The 15,502-nt window shown below is 41.7% G+C and overlaps 1 protein-coding gene across 1 annotated transcript; it reads right to left on the reverse strand.

Moving 5' to 3' along the window:
- Nucleotides 1-6,940: 6,940 nt before the first annotated feature.
- Nucleotides 6,941-14,337, reverse strand: LOC106887349 (carboxymethylenebutenolidase homolog). The gene is made up of 6 exons (XM_014940808.1): nucleotides 14,027-14,337; nucleotides 11,378-11,600; nucleotides 10,596-10,703; nucleotides 9,507-9,649; nucleotides 8,251-8,342; nucleotides 6,941-7,220 (listed from the first exon to the last, which is right to left on the reverse strand). The coding sequence occupies exons 2-6, from the start codon at nucleotides 11,590-11,592 to the stop codon at nucleotides 7,041-7,043; spliced, it is 738 nt and encodes a 245-aa protein (XP_014796294.1). The 5' UTR covers nucleotides 11,593-11,600; nucleotides 14,027-14,337; the 3' UTR covers nucleotides 6,941-7,040.
- Nucleotides 14,338-15,502: the final 1,165 nt, after the last annotated feature.

A 15,502-nucleotide genomic window follows, 5' to 3' on the forward strand; every position in this document is an offset into this window, starting at 1 on the left:
CAGTGAAATTGGGGCTCAGCAAGGGAAGGGGGTGGGTGAGATCCAAGAAAAATCCCAGATGCTCATTTTTCCCCAAGTTGCTTTTGTCTTGCTGAGGATTAACTTCCGTCATTCCACCAACTTTGCTGTCTACCTCCTGCCTTTATTGCTGGGTTCAGCAATTCCTAGGAATTTAACTTTGCACTTTGGCTTAAGATCTACAAATGACCCAGCAACAGCCATGAAGCAACACAGGACCACCTGTCTCTTACAGTGCCACTGCTCACTGGGTGATGGAGAAAGGCTTAGTGACAGCAAGGAGGGCTTATCTCCTCAAATCTCTGGAGCACCTGGAAATAGAAATGTCCCCTGCCTTGCCTCTCCAGTGCTCACCCACTGCCTCTCCTTTGAAGCAGATCTCCCTTTAGCCCTATCTCCACAGAGGGGCTCTGCCTCCATTTAGCAACCCTGGCTTTTTGCTCCCTTTCAACCAATGTACCTCTGCTAATGATGTCTAATGTTCAGCCAGAGCTGATTCTTGGCCCATTAGGTCAGGGAAATGGAGGGGATGCCTGGGGTACCCGTGACTTTCAGGAAGTACCACCACTGCCAGTGTCTTTCCTCACCTGGACACCCTACTTCTGCCTGTCCTGCCTTACCATCTGCCTCCTACACCTTTCACTTGCCTGTTTGTTTTTTCACCCTCCTGTCCTCCTACAGACAAGACTTATTCAACTGATCCTTGGCAAGCAAAACCAACCCGCACAGGTAAGATGTATGCGGACTGGTGAAGGTGACCTGTAAGGGTCAGCCCCAGGTCTCTTTTCCTCTTATTCACAGTGGGTTTTTCCCTTCTCTCTGAGGTCCTTGAATCCTCTAATTTTCCCACAACGCTCTGATTTTCAGCAACCAGCACCACTCTCTGCCCCCGTCAGTGCCTGACGCCCACACCTTTCCCTTTCACAGGCAACTGTGTGCTCCCTCTCTCTCCCACCTGGTAACTGCACTCTGCCTGCTCCAGTTTCAGCACTTCTGAATCCTCCTTCCCTGCCCTACCAGAAAGACCCTAAAGCTGGGCCATCTCTTCCTCTTCTGGTCTCTGCTGCTCTTCCTGTAGCTGCCTGCCGTAGGTAGCTGCTTGCAGACATTTAGTCTGCAAAAATAGAGAGAGAAGTGCAAGACTGAGATATTACACAGATAATTAGGGCTGCACCTCAACAGTATTTTGCAGAGGCAAAAAAGACAGGATTATATGCACTCCAGCCATGTTGCCAGCCACTGCAGTAAAAGCCCAGTCCCACTTGGAAGCCCTTTGGCTACGAATAATGATTTCAAACTGACATAACCTGCTGAGATTGTTTAAGCAAAGAGCCCTGCTGACAGGGCTACGCAGCGACAGCCTGGCTCAGGCTGCGATAACAAGTTGATGGCTGCTTGCAACAGCCTTGACAGAGCCAAAGACAACAGTGTTTCTCCCTGCCTTGCTGTTAACCCAGCAAAGCGACATCTGCAAAGCATGTGCTGGAACTGAGCAGCAAGAAACACCATCGCTGCAGGGCAGTGTTACTTCTGGTTTTCTGGCTTCAGGCGATTCCAATGATGTGATTTCATAGTTGCATTAGTAAAATAGGCTCTACTGTTTTATTTTGAAGTTTTCTTCCACTCTTTGTCATATCCCACTATAAAGAGAGAACATTTATGAAAATACATATGTGATATACACCCTGTATACATCAGGAATACACCTGAGCAGAAGGTGAGCTCTACTTTACCTTGATCCACAGAGCCAGAAGCTGATTTCCCCTGTAGTGGATAACAAACACAAGTGACCCTGCCCGAGGTTATCTCTGTGTCTCTTGGAAAGAAAAAATCTGAGGGAGGTCAGAGTTAAACCAGCTGGGTGAGCAGAACAGGGAACACCTGGGACAATAACAAGTGCTCATTCTATTCAAACCATTTGATAGGATCACTTTACCTCATCCTGCTAACCTACCCCCCTGCACACAGCTACTCCCAGCGACAGTCCCACTGGCAGGGAGAGTTTCCACAGCTCCCTGCCCTCTAAAGCAGCATCACAGAGCACTACAAAGTACAGTGTTTGCAAACAGACACAACAACATGTGAACTGCTCCTTCCCCCTGCACCTCTTTCCCCTTGCAAACACCAACACCTAAAAATTACCTTCAGCTTTTTGTTCAAAGGGGTCAGAGGAAGCAATAATATTTCACCTTTACTGAAGGACATGGGGTTTTTACTTGTGGTAAGTCACCCACTTGAGGCATCTTGGCAACTTCCTTAATTGTCTAAGGAGTCTGGCAAAAAATAAAGAACCTTAAAGAAATAGTCAACAATCTGTAAGCTCAACACCTGGAATCAAAACTAAAGAACAGCTTAATAGTTCAGTTGGAATAATTTGCAATCCCCTTAACAAATAACATTATCATAGCTTTGCTGAAGTTCATGGCAAACTACCAGCCCAGATGCAAAATTTCCTCACCAGGTCTTAATATAACAGTGGCGGGAAGGGAAGGAAATGTATTGCCACAGGTGCCACCATCTGCTCCAACGTCTGAAAGGAGAACTTTGTTTTGGAGCTTTATTAGCCCATTCCACTTCCCACTTTCTGAAATTCAGCATTCTGTTATTTGCTGGACTTTGATATACTTCAGTGCCAAAGACGAGAAATGGGCAAATAAGTAAAATGTGCTGAGGGAGATTTCTGAAGGCATAAAAAGGAGGCAGGCACTAAACTCCTATCACTCTTCCTATGGGAGCTCTGCAACAAACTACTCTTTGTGGGTTTACCTTTATTTTTTCTTATCTTAAATGAAAAGAAGCCAGATTGTTTGGTGTCCATGTGACAAGACTACCTGTCTGAAAAATGGCCCCCTCACTACACCTTTCTAGAGGCTAAGCTACCACTCATTGCCTGCAGTAAAACACATTGAAGTGTCATTAGTTAAAGGAACAAAGTCCAGTTTGATTAAAGCCTATGCTAGGTAGGCAACTACAGTCCTAAATAACAAGATCGGTGTGCCTGTGGATGTGGCCAAAATTAATTACAAGGCCCTCAGACAGGCTGGAGGTGAATCTATGGATGTAGCCACCTCTACCATGTCTTCCATCAATTCCCCAAGTTCCATTGAGTTCAACTTCTGGTCAGTCCTCTAGCCCTGAAGCCTCACTAATCCAGCACAGCAATTGTTCAGCTTCCTCCCTAGGGTCTGCTCTGAAGAAGACAAAGACAAAAAAACCCTCCAAGACCTAGCAGCAGAATTCCTCAGAGCCAGAGGTTGCAGCTGAGGAAGAACTGCTCTCACGCTAGTACAGCTGGCGGTGTGCAGAGGGGCATATTTTTAAAGCAAGTGCAAAGTTTTTTATAATCTATCATAAAGCATAGATGCCATCCTGCCTGCAGGCCAGAAGATATTAGATATTTTTCATACTGACTGAGTGCAGGTTATTGTATGGGAATAATTGGCACTGATATGTATGCATGTGCATGTGGGTGGGTGGGGACAGTGCTTCTCTTTGTCCTCGCTAACTATGGCCTGTACATTGAAAGCCGATTCCTAATTGGAGTTTAGGAGTCAAAAAAAGCTGAGAAAAATAATTAAATAGTGACTATCCATTTTAGACACCACAGTAATAGAAAAAAAAATCCAAATCCAAAACAAAAAACCAACAGTAAATGCTAACTTGACAGAGAGGAAGGCAGAAAATGGAGCAGAGTTGAAGAGTCTTGTTGAATAAAACCTTTTGCCATAAAGATTAAACTTTATTAAAGAAACCCATAAAAGAACTCCCACTCAGTGTTTAAAAAAAATGAGCAAATGAAGTAGAACTAGAAGCTAAGTCTGTGTATTATTAACCCGATTAAAGATATCAAATGTTACCAAAATACTTCTGCCAGAAAGCAGAAATCAGAACCTGGAATTCAGCTTCCAAGAAGACAGAGAATCTGGTGATTCATATTCCAACTCTGGTTTAGTATTTTCTTTTGTATATGGGACCTCACTCATCTTGTGAAGAGGAGGTTATCAGCTATGGACAGGATACGTGCTCTTGTCCTTCAGAGCTCTGATTTCCACCATGTTCTGTTTTGTTGTAGGTATCTCCAGTCTCTGAGGTTTTCCTTTGGAGACCTTTTTCACTTTAATCCAGATAACTTTCTTCACTCTGGCATCAAGGTTTCTTTGCATGCAGTCCATGAGCCTTCCTCAGTATAACACTCTCTCAAGTGACCAAAATCCCACTCAGTCTACAAAAGGTGAGATTCTCCCTTCCATTTTGCCATCATATGATTGTCCCCAGTAGGGTCTCAGTTCCCCATATCCCCAGGGTTACCCTCAGCCCATTCCCTCTGCCCTCCTGCTCTCCTGCATCTTGGTTGTCTCCAACATTTCCTTAGTCCGCTTCCCTCCTGTACCCTCCGACAACCCCTACACAAGGGGTCCGGGCTGCCTGGGTGCTGACCAGCCAGCCAGCAGCCTCAATAATACAAAGAAATGATGAATTCACACCACACTATTTTGCTCAGTGCAGTGAGTCTGTCTCCCCTGTGCCATCCAGATTTTCTAGAGATGTAGAAGAACTAAATAGCACCAACGACTTCACTGTTTTGTCAAATTTGTTTGAAACAGACCAGAGGGCTCTAAAGTTACTGGGAATGAACTGACAAGACAGCACAATGCCCAGAGGATCAAAAGCATCTGCATGAGGTCCCCTGCCCAGGCCTCATGCATTTCTACTATGTCTACCCTGGTGGGTTTTTGTGCAGCTAATTTACCTTACGTGAAAGTTGCTAAGTTTGATAGAACTGAACATTACAAACCTGAGTGTGTAATGTCTAACCTATACACCTACAGATCAGTGCTCTCCAGACACAATGGATATTCTCAGATGCGAGTTTTGAGAATGTGTGTGTGTGGTTTTCAGTAAAGTAGATGTTAACAGTGGCAAAATTCTGAGTTTTCCATCTTAGGTGCCATACTTCTAAAAAAACAAATACACAATGAAATGCAATACCTGTCCTACAGCAAGCCACACTCAATTCTCCAAGGACAATTAGTTTTGACAAAATACTCCTCAGTTTCACAGTCTTCCCTTGTCTCAGGAGCAATTTGGCAAAGCTTAGCCCAATTCCCCGAGACATCTGTTCAGTTACATAAAAAAACAAGCTGGAATGGTTTGCCAGCCAAGATATTACCTTCTGAGAAACCAAGACTCTTTTATTTAAAATCCATGTGAGACAATAGTTGTAGGGAGTTCAGTTTCACCATCTCTGTTTGTTCTCATAGCAACCCTGATAAATTGGGCATGAGTTCATAGCCGGGAATTGAATTCACACTTTACAGACTATCCATCTGAAGCACATGCCCACGTTGCTTTCTTCTGGGAAGATTTGTGCATTGCTTTCCCTCCCGTCACCCCAGAGCTGCACGGGCACATGTACCAGACGTGCCTGTGCCAGTGAATGGAGGTGTCCCTCTTTTGTCCCATGTGAATTTTCCCACATGAAACCATTACTCCTCTGGATGCTGAGTCCAGAACCACGTCAGGTCTAGCAGGAAGGACACTGTCCAGCCCTTCCCTCCATCTGTAGGTCACTGAGAAGCCGTACAGATCCAGCCCAAGGGTACATCAGGGAGGACATCATAGAACTTCTCACCTCTGACATGGAGGGACAGCATGACTCAGGGTAACAATGCCCTGCAGACCTGAAGAGGCTTTCCCTGCACTAGCTAGACCCACTAGGAACAGGCTCATCTCTCCTGACAGCAAGGAGACGGGAACACGATGTGCAGTGTCCAAACCAGAGAACAGCACTAATCACTGACCAATGGCATAAGCAGAGGAGCAAGGGAAGCTTCTGGACTTTTAGCATGTAATCTTTTTGGAAGACAGGGGTGTTTCTTTAATATCAACTCAGTGTGGCACAAGAACTATCTTCTCGTGGGAGCTACATGGTGCATTGCAGGAGGACAGGAAGGAGTGACATGAAGAAGGAGTTTGAGATGGAGGGATAGCTGAAGAATTGCTGATATGTGAGACCTGAGGTGGGACCCACCTGGCAGGAGACTCTGAAGCAGAAGCACTATGGAGTTCAAAGACATGTGTGTGACTGCAGCTCCATCACAGACCACCTGGCATGTGCCACTGGCTGGTGGGGAGCCAGAGGGAAGGTAACTGCGTGAGGGAGCTGGCACGCATGGCTGGTAGAGGTGACTGTGAAAAGAATAATATTGTGGGGCAATGGATACAACTAAGGGGCTGCATCTTGAAGGGTAGTATTCTGTGACAGCTGAAGGGATTCCCTCGGGTCACAAGTATTTCACTGGGCAGACCTGGCTGTGTTCACTAAAACATCTCGGCCACATCTATTCTCCCAGCACCACAGTTGCAGGCAAGACCTCACCACATGATTACTGTGAATTACACTGGGGGGGGACACAAAGAGCTGAAATAGAGTGATGTCCCCCTACTCACCAGGGATGGGCTGTGCCTTACCAAACCTCATACCTAATTAAATCAAGTAGAGAGTAACCTGAAGATACTGAAGATACCTGAAGGCACAATTTGTGGGGGGGTTTATGAACTCTGAATAGGATATTCTGTTTTCAAGAAAATATCCCAGCCTTCCAAATCAGAACTATACTTACTTCAAAGAAGAAAATCTTGGAGACTGAAATCTCACAGCTCAACAACTCTAAACACAGCATTTCATAGAGCATTTCTCATGTGTGGGCAGTTTCAATGAATTTTTATTATACTGACATTAATATAAAAAAGTGAAACTTTCAGATTCTAGAAAATATCTGACATGAGATTCTAATAATTTTAAGATCTACAAGATCAAATTTATAAATCTTTTTTACATTTATAGCTTTCAGCATTTGAAAAGCCATTTATAAGCATCTACTTAGAAATTAAGTGCAAATAAGTAGCATTATTACAAGAGTTTTACAAAATATTTTGATGGTTTAAAAAACATTTTAATCAATATAGTCTGTATTTTATTTCCTGCAAGAATTGATTTGTTTTATGGGCATTTACTTATGCTAAAGATATTTATTCAGCCAGTTGATCATATCCTTTCTTCCTTCCTCAATAAAAGGTTTATCTTGAGGATTGATATCTTCTCTTTTGCGATGTACAAACCCGTGTGTCTGTCCAGGGTAAATTTTAACTTTATAATCAACTTTACAGTTTTGTTTAAGCTTCTGCTCCAGTAGAGTGACCTGTAACACAGAATGTTCCATGTTGGCTGCGTACGGAGTTAACAAGTTATGTATTCACAGTCATCAAATTGTCCTGTTTTTTACTTTTCTGGGAGACAGACACAGTGTGTGCTTGTCACTGTTTTCTCTTTACTAATTTTATACCCAAATATACTTCTGGTACTAAACTTCTGTATTTAACTAGGCTTTTTTCTCCAGTAGAATAACAGCATGTGACTGTATAAAACTGCAAAAAAAGTATATGGCTTACTGTAATAACACCTGTAAAGGTAAAAACACCTATTGCTCAGTGTCATGAGAAGGTTAACATGTAGTGATCACTTTACAAGTTACTGCTGATAGACCTCATTGAAAAAAAAAAAAAGGAGGAGGGAGGGGGAGGCAAGATTTTGAATTAATTTGAAATTGAAGGAGGAGAGGCACAAAGTCAGCTGTTCAAAGCTACCGACACTTTTGGAAGGGAAATTAAAGCCAACAGCACTCAATGAAAGTGTATCTTCTTCTTTGATCCCCTTGGTGGATAATTATCTTTCTCCGGTCATTCTCCACCCATGCTCCCCAGGAAGGCTGTTGACAGAGTACCAGAAAGGAGAAGCTCTGCAGGACAGTAGGAGAAGGAAAAAGGCTATACTAAAAAATCCCTACAGGATTTTTTTGTTCTCCTGCAACTAGTGATTCCACTGGTACAGGTGGGAACTTTCTGCTGATTTTATGCACCATCAGTATGATTAAAGAGGGTCTCCTATCTTGACAGAAGTCTTGCTTTGGATTCTTACCCTTTTCATCTTAGGAACTCTCATATATAAATCATCCATATTTTGCAACAGAAACAGAAAACATTTTTTAGGGTCACTGTAAAACTTTTTGATTTGGGGATAAACAACATAAATTTTTGTAAGACTACCGTAAGAGGTAGTGAAAGAGGGAGAAAAGGGCAAATTAGTCTTCTACTTTCTCTTAATTAAATATCAAATTAGAAAACAAGCATGAAAGGCATTAAAAAGACAAATATTTCTGATAGGAAACTCACCTGCTCCAATGGGATGTGGTCATCCTTTTCACCAAAAATGAAGAAGGTGGGATGAAGCAAACTAGATTTGTTCTCAAAGAACTTGATCACTCCTAGGGAAGAAGGAGAGGCCTGTATAAGGAGTCATGCTACTTAAAGTGGCTAAATCACTACCAAAGCTATACCATCAAAATAAAAGACATTCTGATCAGTTAGAGCTGATCAGCTTTTAATGGAATTAAACCCACTTTCCTTAAAATTCCCTTTTGTTGTAAGAATTTCCTATGTTTTGGTATGTCATTTAAGATAGAAAGACCAGCTCTGCCTGAAAAAGTCAGGGAAGAATTGTTAGATTTGCCCCATTCTTGTGATTTTCTTTGGGCACCTGCTTCTGGCCGCTGTCAGAGACAGGCTCCTGTAGAAGACTGACACTTCAGAGCTGCTTGCCTCTAGCCTGGTTTTTAAGATCATTGTAAATATTCATCATTCCAGATACGGCCTTAGGACTTCAGTGTACATATATTTATGTTGATATAAATTGATATTGCAATTTTGACTGTTCAAATACATTTGAATTTAAGTAACAGTAAAACTAACTGGTTACCACCCTGGCCACGCTGAGAGTTAAAAAATGGTTCATATTAGTAACAAGGGACCACTGCCAGGAATAATATGGTTCACCTCCTGACTTGAAGGTCTGTAGCCTGTGCAGTCCCCAGCCCACACGACTCATTGGCAGAAGACCTTGCAGTCTAACAGAAGGACAGGAAAGAGGTTGCAGTGTAACACCGCTGCCCTGTCTTTCCCTGTCAGCCCAACAGGAGAATGGAGTGTGTCATGTGTGTCAGACAGGTTTTCCAAACAATGAAAGCCAGGCAGCAGGCAGCAGCCTGTCCTAGGACTTCTGCAGACTGAGGTAAGCAAGATACCGTGGCCAAGATTCACTCCGTAGTAACTGCTGACTCCTAAAAGATATAAAAGATATGCCCAGAAACCATTCTGTCATGGCCAGCCAAGAGGAACCTGAGCCATAGTGAGGCCTCAGCATTTCGTGTCCCTTGTACACTGTGCGCCACAGAAGCGATCCTGGTCATGCCACTTGAACACATAGATCTTGCTGGTTATCATTAAGTGCAAAAATGTGAGTATGCAAAATCAAATTGCTTAAAGATTTTGTATAATAAAATCACCCTCTTCCATAAGATGTCACGCTGAATTTTGTTACAGAGTAAGCTCCTGCACCAGTCATGTCTACATAATAGGCATTTGAGACCTACCATAGAGGGACACCCCCGTCTTTAAGTGAGGATTTTTCAGCATCAGGTGTTGTACTGCTGCTCCACCCCAGCAAAACCCAATGACACCGATCTTCTTTGCACCACATTGTTCACTTAGATACTTCAGGATGACATCAACTTCTCTGAGACATGTAAATGAAAGTGAATTAAGGCTCTGCTGGCTCTATTCCCCTGGCCTCCAAGGTGGTTGCTGCTCAGAGACTGCCTGAGCATTGGTCTGCTTGTAGGAAGCGTTGAGCGAATGTCTTTGCATCACCCCTTTTTGTTCTCTTTCCTTCACTTATCAAACTATCTTTATGTCAACCCATGAGTTTCCTTGCTTTTGGTCCTTCCATTCTCTCCCCTGTCCATCTTGGGGGGAGTGAGTGAGCAGCGGTACAGGTGCTTGGCTGCTGCTTGGGCATAACCCACAACACTACTTTACTATTATTCATTTCTGAAATACAAGAGAAACTCCAGAGGAGAAGACACAGGGGAAAATCAGTCTTCCTAGATCGCTGTTACTGGAACCTAAGGTGATTTTATAAACAGTACATTTGAAATATTTGCTTCAAAATCAGCAGTAACATGCAATCAAGCTACGTGTCAAATAAAACTGGGGAAAAATATAGGTGGAAGAATGGGAAAGTAGTATGCTTTGATTTAGCTGGGATCTGATGGGGAGCAGGACCAATGTTATTTAGTTAAATAGTGTCTAGTGACTACATTTCCACCCTCTCTGAAATCACAGAAGTTGTGCCTGCCTGCGGGAACTCAATCAAACTGAAGTGGAAGGACTAAGCTGCACTTTCTGGCCTTTGCTGGTTCCTTTCTTTTCATCTCACTTCTACTCTCTGCACAGGGAAATGGTGGGCACTTTTATTCTTGTTCAAAGTTCTACTTTTCTCCAAAAAGCACCCCTCACAAAACTATGAATTTGACGCACGAGCTGCATGAAATTTCTGTTTGTGAACATCCAGCTGTATTTGCCCCGTTAATAATTTAGGATCTAATCCTGCATCTTCACTGAGGCAAAAATTCCTATGAAAGCAGGATGTCCACTTGCTGGACAAGGAACAACGGTTGTACTTGTCTATTTTGCCGGCATTTCGGGTTTTCAGCCAGTCATCGAAAGTCGCCCAGTCGTTAGAAGGTTTCCAAGCTTCTTGTCCCACAAAAAAATCGGGGCAGATGGCTCTGCAAGAAAAATGAAAACATTTTATGCCAGTGAAATAATACTGAGAAAGGGTTGAAGGCAAGTCTGTGTAAACTACACAACAAATTCATTTAGTTGAATACACTGTTGCGCTGTTAAAGTTCATTGATTAATTTGACAAATTGTTAACTGCAATTGGAAATCCTTACTGGTTTCCTATTGAATAAAAAACCCCACCAAACTACAATTTACATGGTGCATACATTTGGGCTAGAAGTAATGCTAACCCTGTAACACAGAGAAGAGGATACCCAATATGTTTTTCATATATTTGAGAACTGGTTTCTTTCTTTGGCGTAAGCTGGTACACTGTACCTTCACACAATGACTTGCAGCTTCTCTGGAATTTTTACTGTAACAGCAAAGTTTCACAGACACTCTGTTGGGAGGGAGGAAGCAGGCTCCTCCCTCCTTATGAAGAATAAAATTTTTATGCTATTTCCCCTCTCTCCTTCTGTCCTTATCTACTACCTCGTTACGGTACGACTACTCAACTATGTTAGACTTCTTACACTGTTTTAACAAACAGGAAACTCCTTAGAGAAACATGTAAGTGAAGTCTATGGAATTATTTGTGTTCACACAGTTTATATACAAAAAGGAAATACAAACTTTCTTATTAAAAAGACACTTTGAAAACAGTAGTATTTCTTACATGTATCCATTAGTCGTTAGCATATCAGCTATGTATCTGGTGTTTGGGAGTTGCCATCCAAATATATCATGAATGACAATCACAGCTCTGTCTGTGCTGGCAGGTGGTTTGCAAACATACGCCTTGATGTGCTCAACTTGTACCTCCTGCCCACGGCCTCCGTAGTCAAACCTGTCTCCGATATCACAGGGGCAGGGCCTCGATTCGTTAGCCATGTGTAACACTAAAGAACAAAAAATACTCCGTTGTGAATACCCCGGCAAACCATACTGAAAAAGATCAAAATACAGCGGCATCATAGGCTATCGAATCTTTGAGTCATTACAGCAGTATTGTGAACATTGTGATTACTGTTACATCTAAAATGCAAAATTGGTCAAAAAGCCCATTGGGTTGGTTTTTTTATACATAATAATCTTTCTGTTTATGTTACGAACTCTTCAGTGGGGACCCAGTACTTAACTAGGGCTTCCATTCCCTCCAACCAGCCAGGCAACCGTCACAAATTATTTAAATAGTGGTAAAGCCAGTTCTTTCACTCTTCTTCATGTGTATGTCCTTGTCAGGAATGCAGAACTTTCTTTACTGTAGACTGTAAAGGCTTAATACATTAGCATTTGAAGGAGAAAAAAAACAGTAAATCCCCCACAGCCACTGTGTAGAAAGTTACAATTACACTTATATTAAATGTGGTATTTTCCTCCAAAGACTTAAAATATTCCATAGACGGCTTTTTCACTGTCAAGAAATTATTTTTCTAAACCAGCTTTAGCATCAGCTATTGCAGACTTTTGAAGGAAGATACTTAAGGAAGGGGCCAATAAAAATACACCAGTGAAACCCAGAGTAGAAAATCACATTTATCAAATATTAAATAAGGAATGCATTAAAACCCCAAGACAGGAAAGAAGAAAACTGAACAGAAGGAAAAAATCCTTAGGTTGAGCCAAATGTTTTATGAACTAGGTGACAGTAGGGCATGGTTAATTTTTTACAAATTATTGCTTAAACAAAAATAAACAAGCAATGCACAAAGGTCAAAAAACGCCGGCTGAATCCAACGCAGATTTATGTAATTCCTTGGTCTCAAGTTAATGGTTTTATGCCACTCACTGTAGGTTAACCAGCTGGGTGAACTGGCTGCATATTGCTGCAAAATGACTCAAATAATGTATTTGAATATGCACAAAATACGTCCAAAGAATATGGGGAGAATTTAGATAACGGTAAACTCTCTACAGATCAATTGTGTGTACTCAGAAAATTTTGCTAGTACAGAAACAAAGATGTTCAAACTTGATTACGCCAAATATAATCCCAGGGAGAAATGGGGAAAAGCAGGTTACTGAACAGTGCCTGAACTCGTGTGACTTCCGTATCTGAGGCACCACAGGGACAGCTTCAGGAAAACAAACAAGGAAACAGCCCTACAGCCAGGAGATTTGCACAGATTACCAGGGACCAAGATGTTCTGGATTTGCAGATTTTAAAATTGAGAATATCCCAAGCAGTATTAGCAGGGCTAGGGTTGCAGATCGTGGGAGATTTCATTTTCACAGATCAATTCAAGACAAGCTGTACCTTATTTGAAAGCTGTATTAACTCTGGGCACACATTTGTACTATCGTCACCTTTTTATCTGTTAATAAGCCACACCCACCCATAGGTGTTTTTTCCCCCCCATGTAGTCTCACATATAGGACTCCTAATTTAAAATGTCTACCAGGAAAAAAAAAAAGAATTAATAGATGAGCACGTAAGAAAAATGCAGTTTAAATATATAATAGGAAAGAGCTGATAACTAATTTTCCATCCACAAAATACTTCCTTTGGATTAGACTAAAATATAACAAAACCAGCAGCTGAATATTATAGAAACATGTATTTCAGAACTTCAGAAATGCAAAGGCAATGCCATTGCCAGTGAGTATATTCTTAAAGGCTTTAATTGCAAAGATTTCACATTATCTGATACAGTAAAATGTAAAACATGAAATATTTAAAGATGCAGCTCTAGAAGCTGAGGAAGACAGCTCCAGACACAAGCCTGTGAGGGGTAGTGTTGGCTCGTACCGTTTATAACCCTTATAGAACTGCAGCCTTTGTAGCATAATCTAAACATTTACCTTAGTATGCATTGTATGCAAATAGCATCTTCTTCCATTTCTGAAATGCTACTGAAACATTCCTTAAGAAACACTCCCCCGCTCTTATATCCAATGAAGATACTGTTTTAGGAGGATCTGTAAACTCACAGCCTTGCTGTTCCACCACCTCCACCTGCAAGCACTTGAGCATTTGAAGACCAAACAGTAACTTTGGGTTTCAGAAACTTGAACGTACAACCAGGAAAACATAAAGATATTGCTGTGTGGCTCTCTCACTTTCAACAGACTCTCCTGAGTGGTCTTCCTCACCTCAGGAGGGAAACTAAGAGGCTTCTGAACCATCATCTCCAACAATTAGGGAAGAAAGCAGCACCTTGATGGCATTTAAATGAGAAAGCGCACTTTAAAAGAGTACACAGATGAAATGAAAGTGCCCCAAATATGCTGAGTCAGACCTCAGCGTGCATTTGTTTCACATTTCTCAGCAGGAAAAGCCATAGAAGTTTTAAAAAAACCCAAAGAGAACAATCCACAGACATACCTGTAGCAGAGCAGGTGTGGGAGGGCGCGGAGGCAGGTGAGGGGAGCTCAGGGTGAGGGTCACCCCCAGTGTACTCCCAAAGAAAAGTGCCAACTCAAAGTGAAAGGGGCGAGAGCAGGGATCAGGTTTCTTCAAATAAGAGCTCCGTCAGTTACTGCCTTTATCTTTGGGTAGCGCAGACTCACAGAGTTTTAAAAGCCTCTTTCCAAGCCGTTATTTGTATTGCCCGGGCAGGCAGGGTGCTGCTGCAGGGAGTGGGTGCTGCTGCAGCCCAGCTCCAACCCTGCCCTTCCACTCACACAAAACACCAGTAAGCACTGGAGCTCTTCTCTTTTCTGCTTTGCTGAGCAATTCATTTAGACAAAACTTTTTTTTTTTTTTTTTAAAGCCTGTTTCCTTGTTTTTAAAGGGGTAGTATCACTTTTAAACATTACGTTGGCATTATTACTTCCTTATATTATTCACCCGTAGGTAAAACACATATCTAAAGTCAGTAGTGGGTGAGGTAGTGAAATAGACATAATTTCAAAGCTATATACATAGCAAAGCTTATAGAGTATAGGAAAAATATTTTCTCTTTCAGAATGAAAATAATTAACATGTAAAAAGGCAACAATTTCTAGATTGCCATACATACCATTGCAATAAGTGTTGATACATTTTTATGCTATCCCAGGACATTTTATACTTTTTTTTTCCCTTTAAAATTAAAGTGATTGCCTAATCCGTGTATCCCCCCCTAGTCTCCTGATTTTATTAGATTATTAGGATTATTCTTTAAGGAGCTTTATCTAAGAATATTAGCAATCCAAAATCCACTGTTTCCCCCAAGGCACATCTAAAAAGTCACACTAAATGTACATGCCAGTCTACCACACTTTTGCCTTGCGAAAGTGACTGCCCTTACAACTTACTCCTCACATACAGGCTGTTTTCCCATATTCTGAATAACTTTGTCAATGCTATTTCTTTACTTTTCCTAAAATAAAGTCAAACAAATGAAAAAAAAAATCCCACCAATGACTTCCAAAGTGAAGTCATAAGGTTCGAAACCATATCATTTTGTTTTGGTTCAGTTTTTCGTTTTTTCTCACAAACAACAAACAACAGGGAGCTTAGATACTCCACAGCAATTTCAAAGAACAGCAGTAAAATAAATGCGAGAAAAATTGGCATCTTAAATCATTCCTAGAACAGAGAAGTGACAGCAATGCTTGCAGAACCTTCTCCGCACTGGAGTTGCTTAACCACATTTCCACTCCCTTAGTCACAGTAATGTGGTTCCAGAAATTCTTCTTTATACATAAGACTATTCCCCTTCACCTTAATAATAACACTAAACTTTAGAATTTAAATGGGTTTTTAATTGATTTCCTCTTGTTTCCATGTTCCTTGCTAGGCAATCCATGCAGTTTTTTTTACTTGGAAGTCAAAACTTAATTCAACACACCTGTGATGTCTGTATGTGCAGCTGGC

Source organism: Calidris pugnax, unplaced genomic scaffold, assembly GCF_001431845.1.
Source record: "Calidris pugnax isolate Ruff unplaced genomic scaffold, ASM143184v1 scaffold8, whole genome shotgun sequence".
In the NCBI taxonomy this organism is placed as follows: Eukaryota; Metazoa; Chordata; class Aves; order Charadriiformes; family Scolopacidae; genus Calidris; species Calidris pugnax.

What these genes read in the sequence shown, in the direction of transcription:
- LOC106887349 (XM_014940808.1), bottom strand. Translation starts at nt 11,592, where the DNA reads ATGGCTAACGAATCGAGGCCCTGCCCCTGTGATATCGGAGACAGGTTT. An exon ending in AATGCCGGCAAAATAGACAA is followed by an intron (nt 9,650 to 10,595) that starts GTACAACCGTTG and finishes TACATGTCTCAG; the next exon opens with AGAAGTTGATGTCATCCTGA. An exon ending in ACCACATCCCATTGGAGCAG is followed by an intron (nt 7,221 to 8,250) that starts GTGAGTTTCCTA and finishes TCTGTGTTACAG; the next exon opens with GTCACTCTACTGGAGCAGAA.